The following is a 24,897-nucleotide window of genomic DNA, read 5'->3' as shown; positions in this document are numbered from 1 at the left end:
GGGAAAGAAGAACTAAACTGGGATCCAGTATTAGAAGAATATGGAGTGACGTCTCTGGCTCCGGGGGGTTAGTAGGTAACATTTTATAGTGAGACACATGTTGGTTTAGATGCTAGATGGTTAATGCCCTGTGCATCACTGATGTGCACATTGTATAGCACAATACAGTCATCAAGGCGTATATATATATATATATATATATATATATATATATATATATATATATATATATATATATATGTAATGTAGGAATGGGACTGCCATTATATGTTATAGGTTTCTCTAATGCAAACAAAAACAAAACATCACACTAAGCAACCTTTAATTCAATCACAATTTATCTTACTATACACTTGTTACAACATTAAAGATGTAAGATGACAGGATTTTTGGTTTTATATTTGTCTTGAACGTACTATCCCAAAAGTATGTGTATGCCGCTATGAAGTCAGATGCCGTCCTGTAATGTTAGAACTTTAACTCTGCCAACGAAGTTGGAGTGAGAACACAAATGAATCAGGTGGTGAGGACATGGCAGAAAGGGTACAGCGAAGTGACACATTACTTACAGTAAGTTTTCCAATTGAAGGCAGGGTGGAAGGGCTCTCTTTTTCCACCGCAGCATCCTGCGCTGTTACTTGGTCGAGCCTCTTGTAGGAATCGTACAATCCATCTCCGTATCTCACTGCAAGAAGCGCTGTTTCTTCAGCCTTTTACTTCCGAACACAAGTTTGAGTTCCAAATGCCGAACTTCCTGTTAGTGGAACGCACATGCGTTCCACTGCGGAAGTAAAAGGCTGAAGAAACAGAGCCAGGTAGCGGGCGGCTGCTGCACCCCCTTGGGCTTGCGCCCTGGGCGAAGGCACCGCCCGCACATGCCTAGTTACAGCTCTGAACTGTCCTCACCAACACATCACTGCCCCAGTCACATGCAGCCCTGTCTCCAGTATGTCTCTTGTCCACCTCGTATTTACTATTTACCTGTTATATTTTATGTATAAACAGTTTTTGTGTGCATTGTACAGTATGTGAGTGCTAGGACTTATGTTTAACCTGTACTCACTCAATTACTGCTTGACTATGGTCTACTTGTAATTGTACTTGGATAACTCGTACTTTTGCTTATATGCTTTATTATGCTTAATTAGTAATCATAAGATGCTGACTGTCCGGCTCTACGAAATTTGTGGTGCCTTACAAATAAACTATAATGGTGATGGTGATGATGATGATGATGATGATGATGATGATGATGATGATGATGATGTTAATGACGGAGTGTGAGCGTCTCTTCACAGAATGTTACTTATGGTGATGATGAATCCAGAAAGTAGAATTATGACAGCTGATGGTGATAATATTCTTATTCCTGAAATTAAACATAAACTATTTAATAACTTCCATATTTTTACTATTTTACAGACAGTCTAGAAAAATATTTGCCTGTTTCCTTCCCATTGTATCCGAACGCTCAATTTATCCGGATGTACAAAACATGGTTATTTCTTCTCATTAAATAACAGTTTCACATATAAGAAATCGACTCAACTATAAGAACAAAGAAATCCCAATGACTCTATAACGGTAGAAGTGATGAGAACAAAGACTGGTCCTTTCCTGCTAATTACAGGTAACGAACTAGAGGGACAGTTGGCTGCTCCCATTAAAGGTCCTCTCCAATACTGATGAATGTAAGATCCCTGTGACCCCTCCATTATATTTTCACCATATTTATGGGACCAGCTTAATTACTACTATGAAGTAGTCAGTTATATCTACATCAATGAATACTTTATATATATATGTGATGATTCCTGTGGATATATGAGACATTAAACCAATATATTATTATAAGAAGGCTGTAAGAGGAAGCAGAGGGTGACCACATTGTGTAAGCAAAAAGACACGTGTCTATAATATGTTATAATATATTATGTATGTTATATTTTATACTTATATTTTTAATACTATATACAGCATATATTCATATATTGAGTGTTCTTATGTATTTTGGGATTGGTTTCTGGGACACTTATCCAATATTTTCTGTACTGGGATCTTAACCTCATAACACTGCTCATTCTTTCTATGTTATTTGCACATAGTACAATAAGATACACAGATTGTCTTAGAGCAACATCTTAATGTTTCTTTATTAATTATTTTATTATTTATAGCACCTGTATGGTATATTCTCTTTCTTTGTAGCCGGAAGTTCATGCTCCTACACACAGATATTGTATCATTTATGTTGTGTCACTCACCGGACTGTAAGTGCCTCTAGTTTGGGACATGGGTCTCTCTCACTCCTGCCGGCGCCTCTCCTGAGCCGCGGCCGTCCGCCATCTTGACTAAGATTGCGCATGTGCAGAAACCCTGAACTGTTAAAACCTCGAATTATCAATGGAACTATTACTCAACGTACCATTCCTGTAAACCTTCAAATCGGGGCTTTACATCAAGAGCAAATTTTGTTTTTAGTTCTTCCGGTTACTACTAGTCCTATTGTACTTGGCTTTCCGTGGCTTCAACTCCATTCTTCACAGATTGAATGGAATGTTCTGCAAGTTATTTCCTGGGGTTCGGATTGTCATCACAGATGTTTGACTCAAGTGGTTCCAGTGAAAATAAATAAATCTTCTATAACACCTTGTCCACCTGGTCTTCCTCCACAGTACAACTCCTTTGCTGATGTATTTGATAAAGCCCAGTCAGAACGTCTTGCGCCTCATCGGGCTTGGGATTGTCCAATAGATTTACAACCTGGCAAAACTCCTAGGGGTCGTATTTACCCCCTTGCGTTACCAGAGACCCAGCCGATGTCTGACTATGTCAAGGAAAATCTCCATCGTGGGTTTATTCGACCGTCCATTTCTCCCGCTGGAGCGGGTTTCTTTTTTGTTAAGAAGTAGGACGGGTCTTTGAGACCGTGTATAGATTATCGAGGTCTATACACGGTCTCAAAGACCCGTGTATAGATTATCGAGGTCTTAATGCCATAACCATCAAAAATCGTTACCCCATTCCGTTAATTACTGAACTTTTTGATCGCATTAAGGGAGCTCGGATATTCACTAAACTGGATCTTCGTGGTGCTTATAATTTAATTCAGATCAAGGCCGGAGACGAATGGAAGACAGCTTTTAACACCAGGGATGGACATTATGAATATCTTGTCATGCCCTTTGCGTTGTGTAACGCCCCAGCTGTCTTCCAGGGGTTTGTGAATGAGATTTTCCGGGACTTGTTGTATGCTTGTGTCGTTGTCTATCTAGACGACATATTGATATTTTCTCAAGATCTTTCATCCCATCGATTACATGTGGCAGAGGTCCTTTCTAGACTCCGGGAAAATTCGTTATTCTGTAAACTGGAGAAATGTTCCTTTGAATTATCTCAGATTGCCTTCCTGGGATATATTGTGTCTGGAGTAGGTCTGGAGATGGATCCGGAGAAAGTGCATGCAGTGTTACATTGGCCCCAGCCAACTACTCCCAGAGCTATTCAACGCTTTTTAGGATTTGCTAACTATTATCTACTATTAGTATTACTATTTTATTCAAGGTTTCTCCTCCATTGTCTCTTCTATTGTGGCGCTTACCCGTAAGGGTGCTAATACCAAGCAATGGTCTCCTGAGGCTCTTCAAGCATTTCAGTTCCTCAAGAGGGCGTTTTATCTTCGACAACCTGATGTTACCCTTCCTTTTTTCCTTGAGGTAGATGCCTCTAATGTTGGACTAGGAGCCATTCTATCTCAGAAATCTGAACAAAAGAAATTCCATCCTTGTGCTTTCTACTCACGAAGTTTATTACCTGCTGAGAAGAATTATACTATAGGAGATAAGGAGCTATTAGCCATAAAGGTGGCTTTGGAGGAGTGGAGATACCTACTAGAGGGTGCTCGTCACCCCGTGACTATTTTTACTGACCATAAAAATCTTCTCTATCTACAGTCAGCTCAATGTATGAACCCCCGACAAGCAAGATGGTCACTTTTTTTCTCTCGCTTTGACTTAGTTATAACCTTCAAACCAGCTTCTAAGAATAAAAAAGCGGATGCATTGTCTCGGGCGGTGGCCTCTTCCTCTGAGATTGAAGATTGTTTTGATCGTCCCATACTGGATCCTAAATGTGTCAGTTTAGCTGCTTCTTCCACCAATGTTCTACCGTTTGGGAAAACCTTTGTTCCACCACTTCTTCGTAAAAAGATTCTGTCATGGTATCATTCCTCTCGTTTTGCTGGGCATTCTGGAGAACGAAAAACATTAGAGATTCTCTCTCGAAGTTACTGGTGGCCCTCTATTAGGAAAGATGTCAAGGAGTTTGTGGCTGCTTGTGATGTTTGTTCCCAATTTAAAGTTTCCCGTAGAACACCGGCCGGGTCTACTTCAACCACTACCCATTCCTTCTAAACCATGGACCCATATAAGTATGGATTTTGTTACTGATCTTCCTCTCAGCAAGAAATGCAATACCATTTGGGTAGTGGTAGATAGATTCTCTAAGATGGCTCATTTGGTCCCTTTGTTAGGATTACCTTCTTCTTCCACATTGGCTGATCATTTCATCAAGGAAATATTTCAAATTCATGGATGTCCATCTGAAATCGTTTCGGACAGAGGAGTGCAGTTTGTCTCCAGATTTTGGCGAGCCCTTTGCAAAACCTTGGGTATCCAATTGTCACTATCATCGTCATACCATCCTCAATCAAATGGACAGACTGAGAGAGTCAATAAAGATCTAGAGACTTTCATAAGAATTTTTTCTTCAGCCAACCAGGACAATTGGGTAGATTTGCTTCCATGGGCCAAATTCGCCCATAATAATATGTATGATGAGTCATCTTCTAAAACACCATTTTTTGTTGTATACGGTCACCATCCGTCTCTCCCAGAATTTCCTGCCCTCCCTCCCACCCAAGTTCCTGCTGTGGAGGGTTTATGTCAAAAGTTTAAATCCATTTGGGCTCAGGTTAAATTCTCTTTGAAAAAGGCATCTTCAAGATATACATTTTTTGCTGATAAAAAGAGGCGAGCAATTCCAGCACTTAAAATTGGAGATCGTGCATGGCTTTCTACCAAGAATATTCTCATGAAGGTTCCTTCCATGAAGTTTGCTCCATGTTTTATTGGTCCTTATAAAATCGTTCAAGTGATAAATCCTGTTTGTTTTAAGTTGTCTTTACCGAAGAACCTTCTTATCTCCAATTCCTTCCACGTTTCATTACTCAAACCTCTCATCATCAACCGATTTTCTGTTCCTTCTTCAGTATCTCGCCCAGTTCAAGCTCAACAAGAGGAGGAGTTTGAGATTACTCATATACTTGATGCTAAAATCTCTAGGGTAATCCTTCGCTTCTTAGTGCATTGGAAAGGTTTTGGTCCAGAGGAGCGCTCTTGGATCCGTGCAGATGATCTTAATGCTCCAGCTCTTCTGAAAAAGTTTTATTCCAAATATCCGGGCAAACCTGGTTCTAAGTGTTCTGTGCCCACCCCTAAAAGGGGGGGGGGGTACTGTCACTCACCGGACTGTTAGTGCCTCTAGTTTGGGACATGGGTCTCTCTCGCTCCTGCCGGCGCCTCTCCTGAGCCGCGGCCGTCCGCCATCTTGACTAAGATTGCGCATGTGCAGAAACCCTGAACTGTTAATACCTCGCCTCTAGTCTCATTGGTTAATTAATCACCTCTCAGTACTTAAGGCACCTGTTGCCCTAGTACCTTTGCCTGTTCTTGGTTCTCATTCCTTGAGACTCTGAGGTGTTTCCTGTTTCTGCTCGTGTTACCCGTTACCTGCTTGCTTCTGGACAAGTCTCCTCTTCACATCAGTAGTAGTACTTACCTGCTGCAGACTACTCTCACTACCTCCGTTACCTGCCTGCTTGTGGACAAGTCTCCTCTTCACATCAGTAGTAGAACTTACCCGCTGCAGACTACTCTCACTACCTCCGTTACCTGCCTGCTTCTGGACAAGTCTCCTCTCCACATCAGTAGTAGAACTTACCCGCTGCAGACTACTCTCGCTACCTCCGTTACCTGCCTGCTCCTGGACAAGTCTCCTCTATACATCAGTGGTACAACTTGCCTATTGCAGACCACTTACGTTGCTCCATTACATGCCTGCACCTGGACAAGTCTTCCCTTCACATCAGTGGTATAACTTGCCTATTGCAGACCACCCACGTTACTCCATTCCACGCCTGCACCTGGACAAGTCTTCCCTTTACATTAGTGGTACAACTTGCCAATTGCAGACCACTCCCGCTATTCCGTTACACACCTGCGCTGGACAAGTCTTCTCTACATATCCGTGGTGAAACTTACCAGCTGTAGACCATTGTTGTTTCCTTGTGATATAGCTACTACTCTGTATGGTACCTATTAGCTGGACTAAAGTCTACAAGTGCCTCTGTATTGTAGCTGCAAGTCGCTGACTCTTTTACTATATTGTTGATTGGTCTTTGCCTAACGTTATCCAGTTATCAAGTACTGGCCTGCTATATGCTACCTGCGTGCTAAGGCACTTGGACTCTTTCCTCATTTTATCCTGTTTATTAAACTGCTGTACCATCATAGTTCCACGGTGCCAAGACTCAGCATTTATACTATTGACATTCCTTTCCTTTATTCTATTGTATGGTTCCACTGATTCACCACACTATCCAGAGGTCTGTACCTCTGGTAAGTGTAGCTACACCTGGTGAATTCTGGGTAAAACTCCTAGTGCCCGTGACATGTTGTTACATGTACTGTGTGTAAGATTATATTATTGAACATATATGTGGTTATATGTACTGTGTGTAAGATTATATTATTGAACATATATGTTGTAAGATTGTTGTATAAGTAAAATATTCTATTTTATACCTGTATATCTGCACTGTGATTGTGGGTTCTCTACAGTATATACAGTAACTAATGAACAAAGAGCTCTGTTAGGGATGTGTGCTACTTAACTAATGAAGGACTGGATTACGTGTGATATAAGTAATGCAAGAGAAGGTGCGGATGAGATTAAACAATGGTACATCTGTAATAAGCTTCTATTTCTGGGGGTATGACGTGCCATACACGGACCCAGGGGCTAGTTGGCAGCTCTGCAGCTTATTAGGAACATTTCAAAGGGAAAAAAGTGCAGGTAGCCCTGTGACCCAGTTCCTGGTAGCCCATTATGAGACAGGCCCACCCCAGCCCTGCCAGCCAGCCCCTACACGGACCCTTTTACATCATGCGTGCCAAGAATGTACAAGCTTACAGGCGCATCTAGTTTTTTGCATATCATTGTCTTGCATAATCTCATGCTGGGAGAGGCTAAATGGGGGCGGTATGGATTGGCAATGTGTAAGCAAGGTCCAGTAATGGCTGATTCACGTAATTGTGAGTCAAGCAGACCTGGATGCATTTACAGATAGGTCTTTTGCGAGACATAATTATACACACCTGTAACAACTGGCGCACCAGATTGTATGTCTGGCGCACTTATCATTGAGCTGTACGCATTTTCAGATGCGTTCAACTCATCATATACCACTTTTTACGTTTACATGTGTCTACAGCTAGACCAACCCCTATGTGAATGATCGTACTTTCTCCCATGTTATGATTGAGAAATAATTGTATTTTGTCATTATCACAAAGGGAAATTCCAGCCTCACCTCCACTCTCCACACAAGCGTTCGATTTCCCCCCTGTAACGATAAATGATAGAGATGTTGTATTATGACAAACATGAGCACCGTGATCATAATGCAATACAGTCACTCGTCACCGTTATGTGGTATGTTTATTCTGAGAAATTATTATATATAAAGAAATTATTCCTGCGTCCCAGTAAATGCACAATGCTAGAATGGCCAATGATTACCGATAATACACAAGTGTTGCTAATATATCTATAGACTTTTGTAAATAATATCTGTATAAAGTGTGTGTTCTGATGTAATTTCTTATAATTGGTGACTTAGGGAAATGTGTGTATTGTGCTGAATGTTGTATCCCCATTGATCTTATTACCATGTGGTTATTTTTAACAAATCTGACAAAAACATTGGAAAGTAAAACTGTTTTTTTAATTTTGGAGGGATTTAGTCCTCATGCTCATCAAATGTATGGAAAGGTGCATCACCGCTGTGACTGACTTCTCATGACACAGGACAAGAATGCAGGAACGCACTCCGGACCAGTGATTAGTGGGTATTCAGTGTCTAAAGTGTATTCCTATATTATTGTCCTGTATATTCTTACTTTACGTTTAAGTTTTAAATAAAATAATATCCTCCCACTTGCAACATTTGCACATGTAAATGAAGCAATAGTCCCTTATACTAAATCTATAGAAGATAAGATTAATATATATATACATATAATTATATATATATATACAAGTTAACCCGTGCATGATACTTATGCATTTTTTTGTCAAATAATGTCAGTATACCGCATTTCAGGTCATTCGGATGAGACCTTTCAGAGAAAATAGTTTTTTCCACAGACACACACACACTAACACACTAACACACGCCGCTACACATGCAGGGGCGGATCTAGAAAATGTTTGTTCCCCGGGGGGATGTTAGGGCGGGGTGATTTAGGCCCCGCCCCCTTTCCGACTTCTGAGGCTGCCGGGGGCTGCACAGTATGTGCAGTTCCGCTCGTCAGTGACAGGCAGGGACAGTGTGTTTAAAACACAATCAGAGCAGCCGGGCAGCACACTGTCACTGCCAAACGGACCTGCACATACTGTGCAGCCGTCGGCAGCGAACCCCTGCTAGGGGGGGGGCGATTGCCCCGATCGCACCCCCCTGGATCCGCCACTGTACACATGTGTGTTCATGAGGTAAAATTACCTCACGAAAATGAGTTTGACCCCTCAACTCGTCAATAATGTCAGAATACCAAATTTCAGCCCTTTTTGAGGGTTTTTTTCCACACACACTAAGAATTTAGTAGGTCAGGTAACCCGTGCATGATACTCATGCATTCTAGTCACATCAAGCTACTTAAGGTGTTAAAAACTCCCCACTGTCACCCCCGGCAACCACCAACCACTCCCAACTGTCACTTCTCCTTCAAGAAATATATAGGTCAGTGTATAACTCTGCCCAGCAGGTGGCGCTGCAGCTTGGTTTTTCTTTTTTTCACACACACACAGACAGACTAACACACGCCACTAGGCATTTATATTTTATATATATATATATATATATATATATATATAAGTTATAGGAGCATGAACTGAAATCCTCAGCCTCATGTGAATACTCACCTTGGTTTAAGTAATCGCATTTATAGTAATTACATCTTTTCTTTTTAGACTTAAGAATAAATGTGCGTTCTTTTCCTCCAACGTCATACTTTGTCATCTCAAACACCTCGTCCACAGGTATCAGAATCTCCTCTTGTTTTGGTACATAGGAAAATTTTTTCACATCGACGCCAAAGCAGCTGGTAAGGGTGAAGAAAGAATCCTTACCGAAATTTTCTGCCATTTTTCTGCTGGTAGATGAAGAGGAAAATTGTCCAAGTCTGATACTTTCCCCTTTATCACTAGGATCAAAATAGACCGCTTTAAACCCTCGGTAGACTTTCCGGCAGCTGGATTTCAGGAGCCTCACGCCTCGTGTAAGATAGAAGTGTAAGGAATGGTATTTAAACGAGGAATGACCCCGGTAATTTCTCACTGCTTCGTTGAAGTTGGAATAAACACTGCTCCCATTGTTGGTATAAGCCATAATTGCGATACCGTATTCGTCACGGAAGCCGCTGGGTACGCTCAGTTTCATTTCTTTCCATCGCAACGCTGCATTATCCCAAGTTATTCTAAATTCTGCATCTTCAGATTTTTCTTTAGCAAGTAATTTGGTTATTACTGTATTCTCCATCTGCTCTGTGCAGTTTTCATACTGGTCATCAAATGAGTTGATGCTCATATTTAGACGATTGGCCAAAACCTGCAGGGATATGAGTATGAAACCTTCCATAAATGGGGAATATCAGGTGGAACGTGCACAGTACAACATCCTCGTGGTCATCACCATCAACTCGGAAAGTTGCACCAGGACTATGGGTCACAAAGACAAACGCCTCCTAAAAGGCCTATATTAAAGATACACATAAGACAATCTCTAGGATGGTTGGTTGACTGGTGTCTCCACGGCCCTACTATACTGCACTTACATGTAACCTCTCCAAGTATAAGCTATGTCAACTCAAAATAAGGTGCAAGATGTGCGCATACCCAGCGTGATACATTTAACTCAAGTTACATTTTCACGTGGTGCAAATGATCGTTCAACTGTAAATCAGGCCCTGTGAGTTAAACAGATGTCTTCCTATCAACCCTTGATGAATATGACCATATGGTCATGTTAAAGACATTTACCTAGACTTAACTAGAGATTTTTAGAATGACAATATTGCTTACATTGCCATCGTAACGTGATGTATTATTATCATCATCATCATCAACATTTATTTTAATAGTGGCAGTAAATTCCATCGTGCTTTACAATTGATAACAAACACAGTAAAAAAAAAATGCTGGGTAATAGAGACAGACAGAGTGGTAAGAGGGTCCCGCTCACATTTTTTAAATTTGCCTTGATATAGAATGTCTTCTTGCTGGTGCGTGTATGTATTTTGTAACTCATCTGTGCACAGGATGTGGGATACGTCTGACATTTGATCTGTCAGTAAATGTTCTCTGATTTATCGAATAAAAAGAACCCTTTCCTATTATTAACTCATTGGCAGTATACCCCGTAGTCTCCATGACACAATGTACTTACCTGTGGCCCCAGAGTCCAGAATACTAGACAGACGCAGATGTATCTACTCACAAGGAATCTCATCATGCCGTCCCTGCAGAGAAATAATTACAATTCTAATTACAAAATATTTATACTGTAACTGATTCCATTTCAGTTCCTCTGTCCGTTTATGTAATAACACATTTTTTCTTAATTAAACACAACATTTTGGACAAATAAGAGAAGAAGGAGAATTATTATGAAACCCCAAACAATGAGGAAACAGCTTTTTCTGCATGGTTCAGGTGTTTTTTCAGTAAAATAGGAATTTAAGAAATGCCTAATATAGGAGATATCAGAGATATCCGAGCGTTTCTGAGCGTGATTTTGATGGTCATTCAATCCAAGGTCGCGCATGTGCAGTCTGACCCGGAGTCTTCATCACCTATCGGAAGTGCTGTACCGTATGACTTCTATAGCATATTCCACCAAAAAGTAATCGGACATCGTTGTGAAGACAGATGATACTTATTGGGGCAATAATCAAAAAAATCTTAAATAGGCCCCCATGTCAACCCAACTGCCAAGATGATAATATAAATCTATTCCCTGTGCATATAGTAGATTGGGTCATTATAATTGTTGACATTACATCTTCATATGAAATTGCATTTTGTAGACAGGTGAAGTATTTTGCATCCTCAGCAATATGAATAGTGTGAGCAGTAATATCAGCATCACTCACATTACAGTGTCTGGAGATAGAGGTCTTCTCACTCTGCTCTGTGTCTTCTCTCTGTACAGAATCTGACACTACTTCCTCACCAAAACGGAACAGAATTCACATTACTAAATGTATACAGTATATTTATAAATTATGAGTTTTTATTATTCCAAAACATTACATTTTCTTTTCAATAGATATAAGATGTGTTATTTTATTTTACAAATTGCTAATTTCTATTCTAGAAATATGTAAGATCAATTCTGTCAATAAAATGTTCTGCTGGAATATCTCAGAATTATATAGCAATAACTAGGATTAAGTTACTGGATTTGGAGTTTACAAAACACATTGCGTTTTATTTATTTCTTTCATCTGGTGCTTTTCAGTTACGTATCAATATCATCAGTTGGAGATCAGGGGCCTGAAGGATCTTAAATGAAGAGGATCCTTATTTCAGTCTCCTGGACAAAACCATGTTACAATGCAAGGGGTGCAAATGAGTGTTCTGTTTTGCACATAAGTTAAATACTGACTGTTTTTAAATAAGGATCCTCTTCATTTATGATCCTTAATGAATCAGGCCCCATTGTACTAGTGCACTGGGATAGTATATAAGTGTTCTCTCTGTGCATTGTATCCAAATGTCTAGTTGGACATTTCTGTGGGTGAGATATGTATTTCTGAACTACACATGAGTATTAAAAAAGTGTGCAAACATACTTATGAAGATTTTTGAAGCTCTTATGCTTATGACCCCTTACGAGAAGCGAAACAGGGGAAGGAAAGGGCGAGCAAGTGTAAGCCAAGTTTTTAGGCTTATTATTATCATCATTATTATCATCACATATATATATAAGTCGCCACAGTGCTCCACAGCGCCGGGAAAACAAGAATGTGTACTGAATCTCGCTACATCCCAACCTAACGCTTGCACTCATTTCTTAAAAAAACGCTGTGAACTGGAATCTTGTTACAGGGGATGCCTCCCCGTGCAACCGGAAGACTCCCCCTCCCTCCGGCCTTGAGATATCGCTCCACTGTGGCCACAGGACAAATCGCAGAATACGCCTGGCACCACATCTGGACCCACCTCCCTTTTCCTAACTGGTGCGTCTTGTGGATCTGACACAGCATCGCGTTAACGGACACTACCACATTCTTACGCAAATGGCCTGACCTGAGTGATTTATTGAACTGTGCTGACTCTGAAAGCCCCACTGTATGCCAAAATGAATACAGTGGTAAAGAGTGCTGTTTCCCGTTCGTCCCTGCATACTGTGGGTGATATCCCTACTAACTCTCTTAGCCTCTCTGCTGTCACTGGTTCCCAGGGATCCGGGTTTCGAGTCTCGTTCCTGGCCCAGCCTATCGTTATTGAATGCACTATGAATGCTTTGGTTATATCTGCTTCTCCCCTCAGCCTTAAGAAAAAGGCAATGCTGGCTAGCATGTTGCTAACACTGGCCTTTGAAGCTCACCCAGGAATGCCAATAATATCTGTAGGGCTTCCTTACCCTCTTATGATCTTCTGGCTTTAAAGTGCTGCCATCTATCCCAAGTTGCACTATAAGTTTTGCATGTCTTTTTTGCCAAGAACTTTGCCACCAGCTCACCTAGCCCTGGTGGCCAATCTGCCAAAGATGTGAAAGGCATGGTAAGCCTGCTCATTTCCTCCTTAAAGATCTCCCACTTCTGTCGCAAGAGCGCTTCAGCTATGGTATTATGCTCGCCTTGGACATGCTTTTGCAACTAACCACCTAAGCGGCGGGAAGATGATGCTGAATGATTGTTAATGGCTTGCACCACCGCCTGGTTGTCGCACCAGAACCTGATGTACCTGCTCTCTAACCTCCTCCCCCAAATTTCAAACGCCACCACTATTGGAAACAATTCCAGCACAGCTAGGTTCTTAGTGAGACCGCTAGCGACGCACTCGTCTGGTCATGATTGTGCGCACCATTCCCCCCCATATATACTACAAAAAACCTATTGCCCCTGCTGCTTCTGTGAACAGCTGCAGCTCACGGTTAGGCTGCTCTGTTGCAGCCATAAAAGCACCCAATTAAACTTGTGTAGGAAATGATCCCCTACCAACAGATCCATTATGATCTCCCTGCTAATGCGAATCCTTTTGTAGCTCTCTCCAGCCTCCTCTTAACATATGTGGCCCATTGGCATCACCCAGAAAGCAAAGTTCAGCAACCCCAGCATTGACTGCAACTGTTCTAGAGTGACCTTCCTAGCCTCTCTGCATTCTTAACTCCAACCACTGTTGTCTGCGCATTGACGGACTTCAGGTTTTTACTCGCTATCATTCGAGAAACTGACCTCCCAATAAGAATTTTAAACCGTTCCCTAAATCCGGCACAAAATAGCTCTGCTTCATATCGCTTAGGATACATGTTCAGCCACGCCTGCATCGCTGCCTTGGGCGTTTCACCTGAGCTCTATGTCCCTTGACCCAACTTAATTGGTTTATGACCCTGCGACTTCAGCCAAAAGGCCTTGTTGTATTCCCTCCAGACGGTCCTCTGGAACTTCTTATAGACTGAGAGGATAAAATTTGAGTAATTTACCTTACTCTTAGCCATCCCTGGGAAAGCCTCTAAGTAACATCCTGTATAAACCAGCTTCCCAGCTTAGCCAATTATCCATCGCTTCATATGTATCAGCCTGCGCCACTCCACTCTCACTAACTTTTTGTTTATTCTTTAGCCCTGCTTTTGTCAGGAGTATATATCTATAAATGTGCTATCCTCAATGTCCCTCCTTGTTTGTTTCAGCACATGAGCTTGATGATGATGATGATGATGATGATGATGATGAGCTGCCATTGAGCCCAGAGGTTACCTCAGCCTGTTCAAAAGCTGTAGATTTTTTATTTATTTATTATTTTAGAAGCCTACCCCAATTGATTTATAGCTGCATCCACCCCAAGACCTGTTAACCTACACAACTTTCTCACCCTCCTCAGCACGCACCACTGCTCCTTAAAAGCCTTATCCGCTGCTTCACAATCAGACTCAGTAGAACTATCTAACCCTGAGCTGTCCTCTACTCCATCTACAGTACAGTGATCACCCATATACATATTATTAACATTAGCAACATCATTAGAATACTCACCGGTCCCTGCTTAGACACTCATCTCTGCGCTGGTAGTGGTGACACTTGTTTTTCCTAGTAAGTCTCTCACTGGTCTCACGAGCCGCGGCGGTACGCCGCATCCTGGCGTGATCTAGCAGCCGGGCGCGTGCATTGGTTACAATGCACTGTTATTTTTCCTATAGCTTATCTTTGTGGCATAGACTAGGAGGGTGTAGGGACATCCTCCAAAACCAGGGAGAGCTCTCCTATGATTTAAATTGGTTCATTTATATATTTATGTTCCTGGTTTTTCCTGGTTTTTGTTATTATCTATGCCAGTTCTAGCTAGTAAATTAATTAGCAGCCTCCTGAGGCTGATTGTCAGCCCTGTCCTCCTCTTTTTTGATTGGCCCATCAAAGTATTTAAGGCAGGGAGGGCTTAGCCTCGCTGCTGGTTATAGCGCCAAGTTCCCTGTCTGCTAACCTGCTCCTGTGCTGTTTGGTGTATACCTTCTGGATTGAACTTCTGTGTATGACCCCTGCCTGTACTTTGGACCTTGCCTTCTTGCCTGTGATCCTGATTCGTTTGCCTGTACCCTGGACCCCGCTGAATTTCCTGTGACCCTTTGGCGTGTTACCTGATTATTCTGCTTGCTATTGACCTCTGACCTCTGCTTTCATCTGACCATCTGCTGCCATCTTTGTTACCTCCTGTCCTGCCACTACGGTTTTGTATTACAAACCTACACTACATCTGGAGTTAAGACTTGGGGGCATCTGAGTACTGGTGAGCGTATAAAGCTCTATGGGAAAGGCGGCTGCTAAAGGTGAAGACCTCCGCCAACTAGTTCTGTGAGTTTGTGAACAGACCGTCAGTGTAACAGCTGGCTTTCTTATTCCCCAGATGTGAAAGGGGGATGTGCCTCCCTGCACATCCCCCCTTCCTGCTGCCTGTGTATTTTGTGGCAATCCTTCTTATCTGGCTGCGATGTCAGTGTGATCCAGAGGTGGATCCCGGGAGGCGGCGATTGGGGCGATGCTGCAGGTCCTTTCGGCAGTGACAGGCAGGGAGAGTGTGCTGCCTGGCTGCCAGTCGCCGGCAGCCTTAGATGTCAGAAAGGGGATGGGGCCTAAATCACCCCCCCCCCCTAAATCGCCCCGGGTAGAACAATTTTTTAGATCCACCCCTGGTGTGACCCCTCCGCCCCCTTAGAGCTTATCTGTAAAATACTAAACTAAAGGCTTTAATTGATGTACTACCAGGCATTAGCTGGGACATGTCTGCCTCACCTGAAAAATAAACAGTAATCAACCATAGTCTCTGTTGGTCATATATCTAACTCACTATGTGAATGTTCTTTTCTGCCCAGGTAAATAAAGTTTGTGTTGAGTCTGTTTATTGATTTTAAGACACTGATTTGTCAATGTGTTCTAATGGAGATAACTTATGAAAGATAATCTCTTTAATTTTGAGGATAAGTGAGAAATAGACACAATTTCATTAAATAGCTAAATGTGTCTAATTTATTCCAACAGACCTTATGACCCAGCAGACAGCTGGAGCACCAATGAGGTGCACCAAGGATCATTTCATAGAGGAGGAGGAAAAAGACATAAAGGAGTTGCCTTTGTAAGCATGTAAGTTAACAATGTTATTCCTTATAGGTTATTAGGGGACCTGCGTTACAGTTAAGGCAACAGTAATTGTAGATTTTACAGCTGGAAAGTACAGGTGTGTACAATGTATACACAGTCAAGTAATATTTTGTTTCAAAATGGCCCAAGGTTGATCTATTTCTTTAATATTTATAAAGAAGACAGCCATTATGGGTCCCAGCATGACCTGCCTTGCAACACCTCTAACCATGGGATAAAACCAACATCCATACATTTGTATTTTATTAAAGGATTTTGTATGTACAGTTTGTTTTTAATTTGTGTTTTATTTGATTAATGAAAATGTGTTTATGAATAAATATAAATATTTTTAATTTCACAATACTCATTCTCCTGTAACTCTCTGCAGCTTTGGACACTGTTGAACATCCTCTTCTCCTACTCATCCTTCACTCCATTGTCCATCTAGACCAGTGGTTCCCAAACTTTCTCAGTTCAAGGCACCCTTAGGGTCACCATAATTTTTCCAAGGCACCCCTAAGCAAAAATAATTACCAGGTAGTCCCGTTTTTTAAGTAGTTGGGTCAAAATGACGCAAGATGTATTTAGACCCCTTCACCATCACATTGTGCCTTTTTATCACTGTGCCCCTTCGCCATCTCACACCCTGTGTTCCCCTCTTCGCCATCTCACACCCTGTGCTCCCCCCTTCAGCGTCTCACTCTGCCCCTCCTCCTTCAGCGTCTCTCTCTGCCCCCTACTTCAGCGTGTCTCTCTCTGCCCCCTCCTTCAGCGTCTCTCTCTCTCTGTCCCCCTCCTTCAGCGTGTCTCTCTCTGCCCCCCTCCTTCAGCGTCTCTCTCTCTCTGTCCCCCTCCTTCAGCGTGTCTCTCTCTCTGTTCCCCTCCTTCAGCGTCTCTCTCTCTCTGTCCCCCTCCTTCAGCGTCTCTCTCTCTCTCTCTCTCTCTGTCCCCCTCCTTCAGCATGTCTCTCTCTCTCTCTCTGTCCCCCTCCTTCAGCGTGTCTCTCTCTCTGTCCCCCTCCTTCAGCGTCTCTCTCTCTGCCCCCCTCCTCCAGCGTGTCTCTCTCTCTCTCTGTTCCCCTTCTTCAGCGTCTCTCTCTCTCTCTGTCCCCCTCCTTCAGCGTCTCTCTCTCTCTCTCTGTCCCCCTCCTTCAGCATGTCTCTCTCTCTCTCTCTCTGTCCCCCTCCTTTAGCGTGTCTCTCTCTCTCTGTCCCCCTCCTTCAGCGTCTCTCTCTCTGTCCCCCTCCTTCAGCGTGTCTCTCTCTGTCCCCCTCCTTCAGCATGTCTCTCTCTCTCTGTCCCCCTCCTTCAGCGTCTCTCTCTCTCTGTCCCCCTCCTTCAGCATGTCTCTCTCTCTCTGTCCCTCTCCTTCAGCGTGTTTCTCTCTCTCTGTCCCCCTCCTTCAGCATGTGTGTCTCTCTCTATCTCTCTGTCCCCCTCCTTCAGCGTGTCTCTCTCTCTCTCTCTCTGTCCCCCTCCTTCAGCGTGTCTCTCTCTCTCTCTGTCCCCCTCCTTCAGCGTGTCTCTCTCTCTGTCCCCCTCCTTCAGCGTGTCTCTCTCTCTCTGTCCCCCTCCTTCAGCGTGTCTCTGTCCCCCTTCACTCTCCGTTCCTTTACTTACCTTCATTCTTCATGTTCCGCCGTCTTCTGTCCTCTCTGCTGCCGCTCCTCACTGAAGCTGTTGGACGTGATGACGTCACGCCTGGCAGTCAGTGAGGGAAAGGATCCGGCGCTGGATGGGTACGTTTTTGTTTTGGTTTGTCTTTTCTTTTCTTTTTTTGGGTGATCGCGGCACCCCTGTGACAGCGCCGCGGCACTCCAGGGAGCCGCAGCGTACACTTTGGGAACTGCCGATCTAGACATATTTCTCTCCCGGGTCACTTCCTGCCTCTCTATCCGCTCCAGTAGTGTACCGACCTCTGGTACATTATCTTTTCCACTTTCACTCTCTATTGAGGCCTCAATAGAGAGTGTTGTACTTTAATATTGTACACCTCTTGTTTTGGGGTACTAATTTGGTTTCTAATACCACCTCTACACTGAGGACACCCAAATGTACTTTGGTTTTCAACTTCTTGAGAAAGGTATTTTTCGAGGATCAGAAAGATCTGTCTCAAGAGGTAGAAAAGCGTTGGTTTAGAGGGCTGTAAATTCTGGAACAAACAGGACCCAATAGATAACATCTGAAGGACCACAGGAGAAGAGATTGTGCAGACACCATGGGGATTTATAACAAACACGATCATATCTATCTCCATCTGGTTGGGATCCACACACTACCATGTTCCAGTTTTTTCTATTTTAATTATTTTTTTTATAAATGATTCTTAATATGTTTGATATGTATGCATCTATGTATAATAAAAGTGTTTTTTAGTTGTAAATGGTATCACACTATATCCGTTTTATTTTTTCTAAATCTATGAGGGATTATATCTAGCATTACCATAGAGGGAAGATAAAGACCTAAAGAAACTTGATACTACGTCTTTCCTAATTTTTCCTCTTGTAAGTGTTTTCACTTAAGGATTTGTGTGGTGAGGAACCAGTCAATATAACACATTGAAATTATTTGAGCACTGAAGGCGATTATATATTGATTGTCTAGAAAGTAGAACCACAAAGGAGAGATATTGTGGTGGAACAAACCATATGTATTAAATCACGTTTAGAATTTTTTTTCAAAAACTTTAGATTTTCTTGTTTATATAACAATATGGCTTAAACAATGTCACACTATGTTATATTTTTTATTTTTTCACATGCTATACATCACTTTTAATTAACACCAGGGAAGGATCACTAAATTGTGACACATGGATCTATTAGTCCTTTGAATGTAAGTATTTTAATGTTTGATTATTGTTTATTGTGATAAGTTGTTCAGTGTAAGCTGGTAATCCATCTAACTGTGGTTTAAACATTTACTGTACTCTCTGTGTTGTATAATATTTAATTACTGAGTAAGATTGTGAGGATAGGAGGACCAGATTCACAAGGCAAATTATGGCCCAATAATTGTGTTACTTTGAACCTTATCAAAACCATATCACAAGGTGATGTTTTAAATTGCAGACACATATTTAAAACCAAGAAAATTACTATATGCTTTTTCTGGTAGTAACCTAACATTTTACACTTTATTTTGACACTTACATTTACAACTCAGCTAGGACAAAAACTACCACACTTGTAAATCTAGTGCCTGTTATCAGGTGCTGCAATTACAGGTTCCTGTTATAAGGTGCCAGTAATGGTGTATAGCCCCCCCCCCTTTGCTAGGATACGATGAATGAATGACAGTCAGACCATTTGCACACAGGTGTAAAAATTATCTGCAAGTGACATGAGCTCGCCTACACGTGCTCTGAGAACCAGGAACACTTTAAAAATCGGCGCCCTCCTCCCTCCTCCCCACGTCTTTCCTTACCTTGCCTCCATAAAGCTGCTCCTCTCTGCTCCGTCTCCTCCCCTCCACTCACTGACACTGTTGGGCCGTGATGATGATGTCACGCCCGACAGTCAGTGAGTGGAGGGGAGGAGACGGAGCAGAGAGGCGCCGGTGTTGATCAATAGCCCCTATTGGGCGGCGAAATGGAATATGAGGTTTAACACAGATAAATGTAAGGTTATGCATTTAGGAATCAAAAACAAGAACGCATTCTATATATTAAATGGAATTAATTTAGGAAATTCTATAATGGAAAAGGATTTGGGAGGGCTCGTAGAGAGTAGACTTAGCAATAGTGCTCAATGTCAAGCAGCAGCTGCAAGGGCAAACAAAGTATTGGCATGCATAAAAAGGGACATAGATGCAAGGGAAGACAGTGTAATTTTGCCACTGTATAAATAGTTGGTAAGACCTCATCTTGAATATGCAGTACAGTTCTGGGCACTGCTCTATAAAAAAGATAATTTGGAACTTGAAAGGGTTCAAAGATGGGCGACAAAATTGACAAAGGGTATGGAGTCATTAAGTTATGAGGAAAGGTTAGCCAGTTTAGACATGTTTACTTTAGAAAAGAGGTGTCTAAGGGGAGATATGATTACTATGTACAAATACATTAAGGGTCAATACAGAGAACTTTCATTGGAACTTTTTACCCCAAGGACTATACACAGGACACGCGGTCACCCCCTAAGTTTAGAGGAGTGGAAATTTCACAACCAGCAGAGGAAGGGGTTCTTTACAGTAAGGGCAGTCAAGATATGGAATTCACTGCCAGGGAAGGTTGTGATGGCAGATTCAATAGATATGTTTAAGAAAGGGTTAGACAAATTTTTAGCGGAAAAGTGTATCCAGGAATACGACCGTTAATCAAATGAAGGATAGTAGTGGATATAGGGTAAAAATAGGACTGTAATATTGGGTCTGGGAGGATTTTCACAATTGAAACAGTTTGGCGGTTGGATCAATTTCAAAATTAAGTGAGGGACTGTAGGAGATCCAAATAGGTTGAACTTGATGGACTGGTGTCTTTTTTCAACCTCATCAACTATGTTACCTGCTCACCAGGGAAAGGCATAGACAGGATTAAGAATCCTGCCGTTACCTTAAGGCAGGATTTTACTCACAGGTGCACGACATGGGTGTGATCGCTGGGGTGTGTTTGTTGTGAATAAAAGGATTGTGGGATCTGGTGCGCGGGGTTTCCATCTCTGAATAGCAGCCAGACGATAGCTAGGGCTGGTGGACTTAGCTAGTGTCAGGAAGCCGTGGAACATGTGATGAATACATTACAGTGTTGTTGTGGCAAAATAAAACAGCAACTGGTTAAGAAGACTGGAGTAAAGAGTCAAAGTCTATCATTTAGTCTTTGATGGCAGATATATTATATAGGTTCCTAACCTACTCATTTTAAAACCCCAGGAAAATTTCTGGTTTTTTGTAAGCTGCTGAAGGGCTGTAGGCCTGATTGAAAAGCCAGAAAAGGGTCCTGGTGTTAATGGATGGAGAGAGAGGGCAGGCTCAATCCATTAGGCCTATAAACCGTTTCTTGCAAGTTACCAGTCACTGCTGGTAATTAGAATTTGCACCTGATAGCATAAAAAGTGTTTGCAACCTCCCTCTAAATGATCTCAGCGTTGGCTATATTTCATTTCATATTTTTCTATTTGTTATAGAGTTTGGCACTTATCCTAATTAAACTAATCAGTGAAGGGAGACAATTGTATGTATATATATATATATAAATATACTCCTTAGGACGGTTAATCCTTGCTCCCTTATATCCCCTGGGCTCCTCATATTCTTAGCCACAAAAAAACATGTTTCAAAGAGCTTCTTATATCTCTATATCCTATATGTGCCTCTAAATAGAGATAATTAATTTTCTGGCTCTGGGTTATACACATCAACACTGTCTGTCAATTACATTTCAAATAATTTCAGTTTTGCCCTTGTTTAGATAAAGCTAATATCAGTCAGAAAACAGGGAACAAATCCATTATTATCACAACACACCAACCATATCAAACATTAACTGCGTCATATACAGGATAGATGATTAACAATTACTGATAAACTGTCCCCACCCATTTTTATACTACATCGTTTTATGGTTTTATTGTACTACACAGGTAGGGAGAAGTTGTAATATGCTGGAAGCGAGTTCAGTAAATGGCTCTTTATATACTGCACATAAGCGTGTCAGCGGTGTAACTTCCAAACCTGTTATTATGCCCTTCAGCTCTATCAAATTTACCCAAATGTCATCCCCCCACCGCCCAAAATAACAGTCACACAGAGGAATTACATTAGAGAGTAATGTAGCAGAATAGATTTTAAATCTAAAAATGGGATATTTATAGCATTGGTGCACAAGATTTTTTCAAATGTGCCATTGTCCTACGACTCCGAATATTTGTGTTTCATGGTCCCCAGCCACCGGTTGGGCATCTCTGCTTTATGGTAATCTATGTCAGGGATATATACTTCAAAATAATTATTGGGCTCAACTAATAATCACTGGGTATAGCTAGTAATCATTTATGGAATAAGGTATCAAAAATATGGTGCAAGTTACTCTTATTACGGAAATAGTCTATGGTTCCCCTCACTGTAAATAATATGTCTGGACTTGTGATTGTGACTCCTGTAATCTGAAATACGTGCACCTCATTTCTATCAATTGAAAAATGTCTTATTGTTTATTAATAACATACATTCTACAATTTGAATCCTAATATAATACAATTTGAATTGGCATGCGGACGGCAGTTGGAGTAAGCTGTACATTAGCTCAGCTCTTTGCCCAAACTCCCACTTTTCCTTATTCTCACAAATATAAAGCTTTGGATATTTTTAAATTCTGTTGGTAAACATCACAGCAGCGCTGAGGATGAACTTCATACTGAAAAACAAGGCTGTTTTAGGATCTACTGAAGTACCATCTCTGTTCAGCTGTAAGACCCACAGAGCTCAACTGTCATTGCTGTTACCATCTCTGTTTGGCTGCTGGACCCTCTGCACCCAACTGTCAGCATCCTCCTGGACATCATTGTTTCAGAGGGGCAGAAACTACCTACTCCATGAACCCCAGCTAAGGGGCGGTAAAGTATACTTCACCTCTTCCATTACCATGCACAATTTCGATCAATTGTTCCTTTCCACACATTGTTCCTTTCCACACAATTGTTCCTAAGACACATTCATTCACATCTCCATCATGCACCTACTCAATTTACAGTCTCTCCTATTTACTGTCACCATGCTTCTCTCCAAACTCCTCTTCTTTCTCCATCATCCTATTCCTCCCTCCCCCATTATGGTTTCCCATTCACTACTTCCCTCCTTTTATTTAAATTGACTGTTTCTAAGAGGAGTGATTTACTATTTTTACAACATCAGTGTCTATATCTCATTTTAGATCATTGCATATACCAACAAGGCAGCTTATTGATCTTCTACATTGGATGTATATCGTGGGGACACTATATTAGTGTAATATTGTAATAACAATTGGTAGACTGTGTTAATTGATTTTTAATTAATGAGATTATTCTGACTAAATAATTAGCTTTTGGTTATTAGGACTGCTGTGCACTGGGATTTCTTCTGTATTCCCTCCTCAATAGTCTGCACACATGAACTGTTTTGTATCCTGCACCCACCACACTCACCAGCCTACATAAACAGAAATAAACCTCATATCCACAAATCCTCCTCGCATGTCCTCTTTCTCACCCTGCTCCCTCTCATGGCTGCTGGTTATACCTCACCTAACCCTGGGCCCCGTACAATCCCCATTATCTACTCACGCTCCTCGCTCCACCCCAAACCTTTCCATCCATCCCGTTCTTCCAATCCCGACAAACTTATCCACATATCTCCACTCTCTTTCCTTCTCCTGAGAACTATGGAAATCCAGATCTGTTTGTAACAAACTTACATCCATCTATGATCTATTCATTTCTAAATCCCTCAATCTCCTTGACATTACAGAAACTTGGATCACCTCTTCTGACATTACATCCCTTGCAGCTCTCTCCTATGGGGGACTCTCCCTCAGCCACACTCCCAGACCTGGAAACAGACAATGGGGTGGAGCAGGTATTCTACTTTCTCCAAGTTGCACCTTCCAAATCATACCCTCTAAACCCTTCCTCTCATTATTTATCTTTGAACTCCAACCTTCAAGTTGCTGTCATTTTTCGCCCCCAGGACCAGTTTTCTAATTCCTTGACAACTTTGCGGTCCGGCACTTTTTCCTATCCTTTGACCTGCCTACTCTTATACTAGGCGATTTCAATATTGCCATCGATAATCCCACTGTCAAATCTGTCACTAAACTTCTTTCACTTACTTCCTCCTTTGGTCTCTCCCAATTGACCTCATCTCCCACCCACTGTGGTGGACACTCCCTTGACCTTGTCTTCTCCCGCTATTGCTCCATATCTAGTTTCTCCAATTTAACCTTCCACTCGCTCCGACTACAACCTCCTTTCCTTCAGCCTCACCTTAGCTCATGCCCTCCCCTCTGCACACAAATCCACATGTACACAATGACACCTAAGTACTCTTAACACAATTCAGCTCTCATCTTCAGTAAAACAACTATTTTCTCCCATGTCTGCATTGTTCCGCCCTAATCAGGCCGCCTCTTTCTACAACTAAACATTCACTTCAGCCCTAGACAATGCAGCTCTAGCTACTACATATAGTCTACAATGATCCAAACCCCAACCATGCACACCAAACACACCCGCTACCTGCAAAAGTGCTCTCACACTGCAGAGCACCACTGGAGGAAATCTCTTTGCATCCCGATTTCCTTCGCTATAGATTCATCCTTTCATCTTACAGCACTGTCCTTCCAATTGCCAAACAAACATTCTTCAAATCTCTAATATCCACCCATTCTTCTAATCCATGTGACCTCTTTGCCACCTTCAACACACTTCTCTGCCCACCTGCACCTCCTCCTCCTTCCTCCCTCACACCCCATTATTTTGCCCCCTACTTCAAACACAAAATCGACACCATTCGTCAATAAATTTCCTCATGCAAAATTCCACTCACTCCACCCACTCTACCCACCTTTACCTACACTCCCCAATCCACCCTTAAATCATTCTCTCCAGTAACTGAAAATGAAGACTCTGCACTCATCTCATCATCTCACCCTACAACCTGTCCCCTCGACCCTATTCCCTCCCTATTACGCGCACATCTCACCAATTCTAAAGAAACCATCTCTCAA

General features: G+C 42.0%; 1 protein-coding gene across 1 annotated transcript; it reads right to left on the bottom strand.

Annotated features, from left to right (window-relative positions):
* Positions 1–387: 387 nt before the first annotated feature.
* LOC142140012 (ecto-ADP-ribosyltransferase 5-like) lies at positions 388–9,935 on the bottom strand. Its single transcript, XM_075197871.1, has 3 exons — positions 9,262–9,935; positions 7,652–7,684; positions 388–1,369 (listed from the first exon to the last, which is right to left on the bottom strand). Exons 1-3 carry the CDS (start codon positions 9,923–9,925, stop codon positions 1,293–1,295), a joined length of 774 nt encoding a protein of 257 aa, XP_075053972.1. The 5' UTR covers positions 9,926–9,935; the 3' UTR covers positions 388–1,292.
* Positions 9,936–24,897: the final 14,962 nt, after the last annotated feature.

This window comes from Mixophyes fleayi, chromosome 2 (genome assembly GCF_038048845.1).
Source record: "Mixophyes fleayi isolate aMixFle1 chromosome 2, aMixFle1.hap1, whole genome shotgun sequence".
Taxonomy (NCBI): domain Eukaryota; kingdom Metazoa; phylum Chordata; class Amphibia; order Anura; family Limnodynastidae; genus Mixophyes; species Mixophyes fleayi.
This window is presented reverse-complemented; position numbering and strand designations above follow the sequence as displayed.

Coding starts and splice junctions, on each gene's coding strand:
- LOC142140012 (XM_075197871.1), bottom strand. CDS start 9,925: ATGAGCATCAACTCATTTGATGACCAGTATGAAAACTGCACAGAGCAG. Junction 7,685..9,261: donor ATGCGATTACTTAAACCAAG/GTGAGTATTCAC, acceptor TTATCGTTACAG/GGGGGAAATCGAACGCTTGT. Junction 1,370..7,651: donor CGCTTGTGTGGAGAGTGGAG/GTGAGGCTGGAA, acceptor GTTTAATTTCAG/GAATAAGAATATTATCACCA.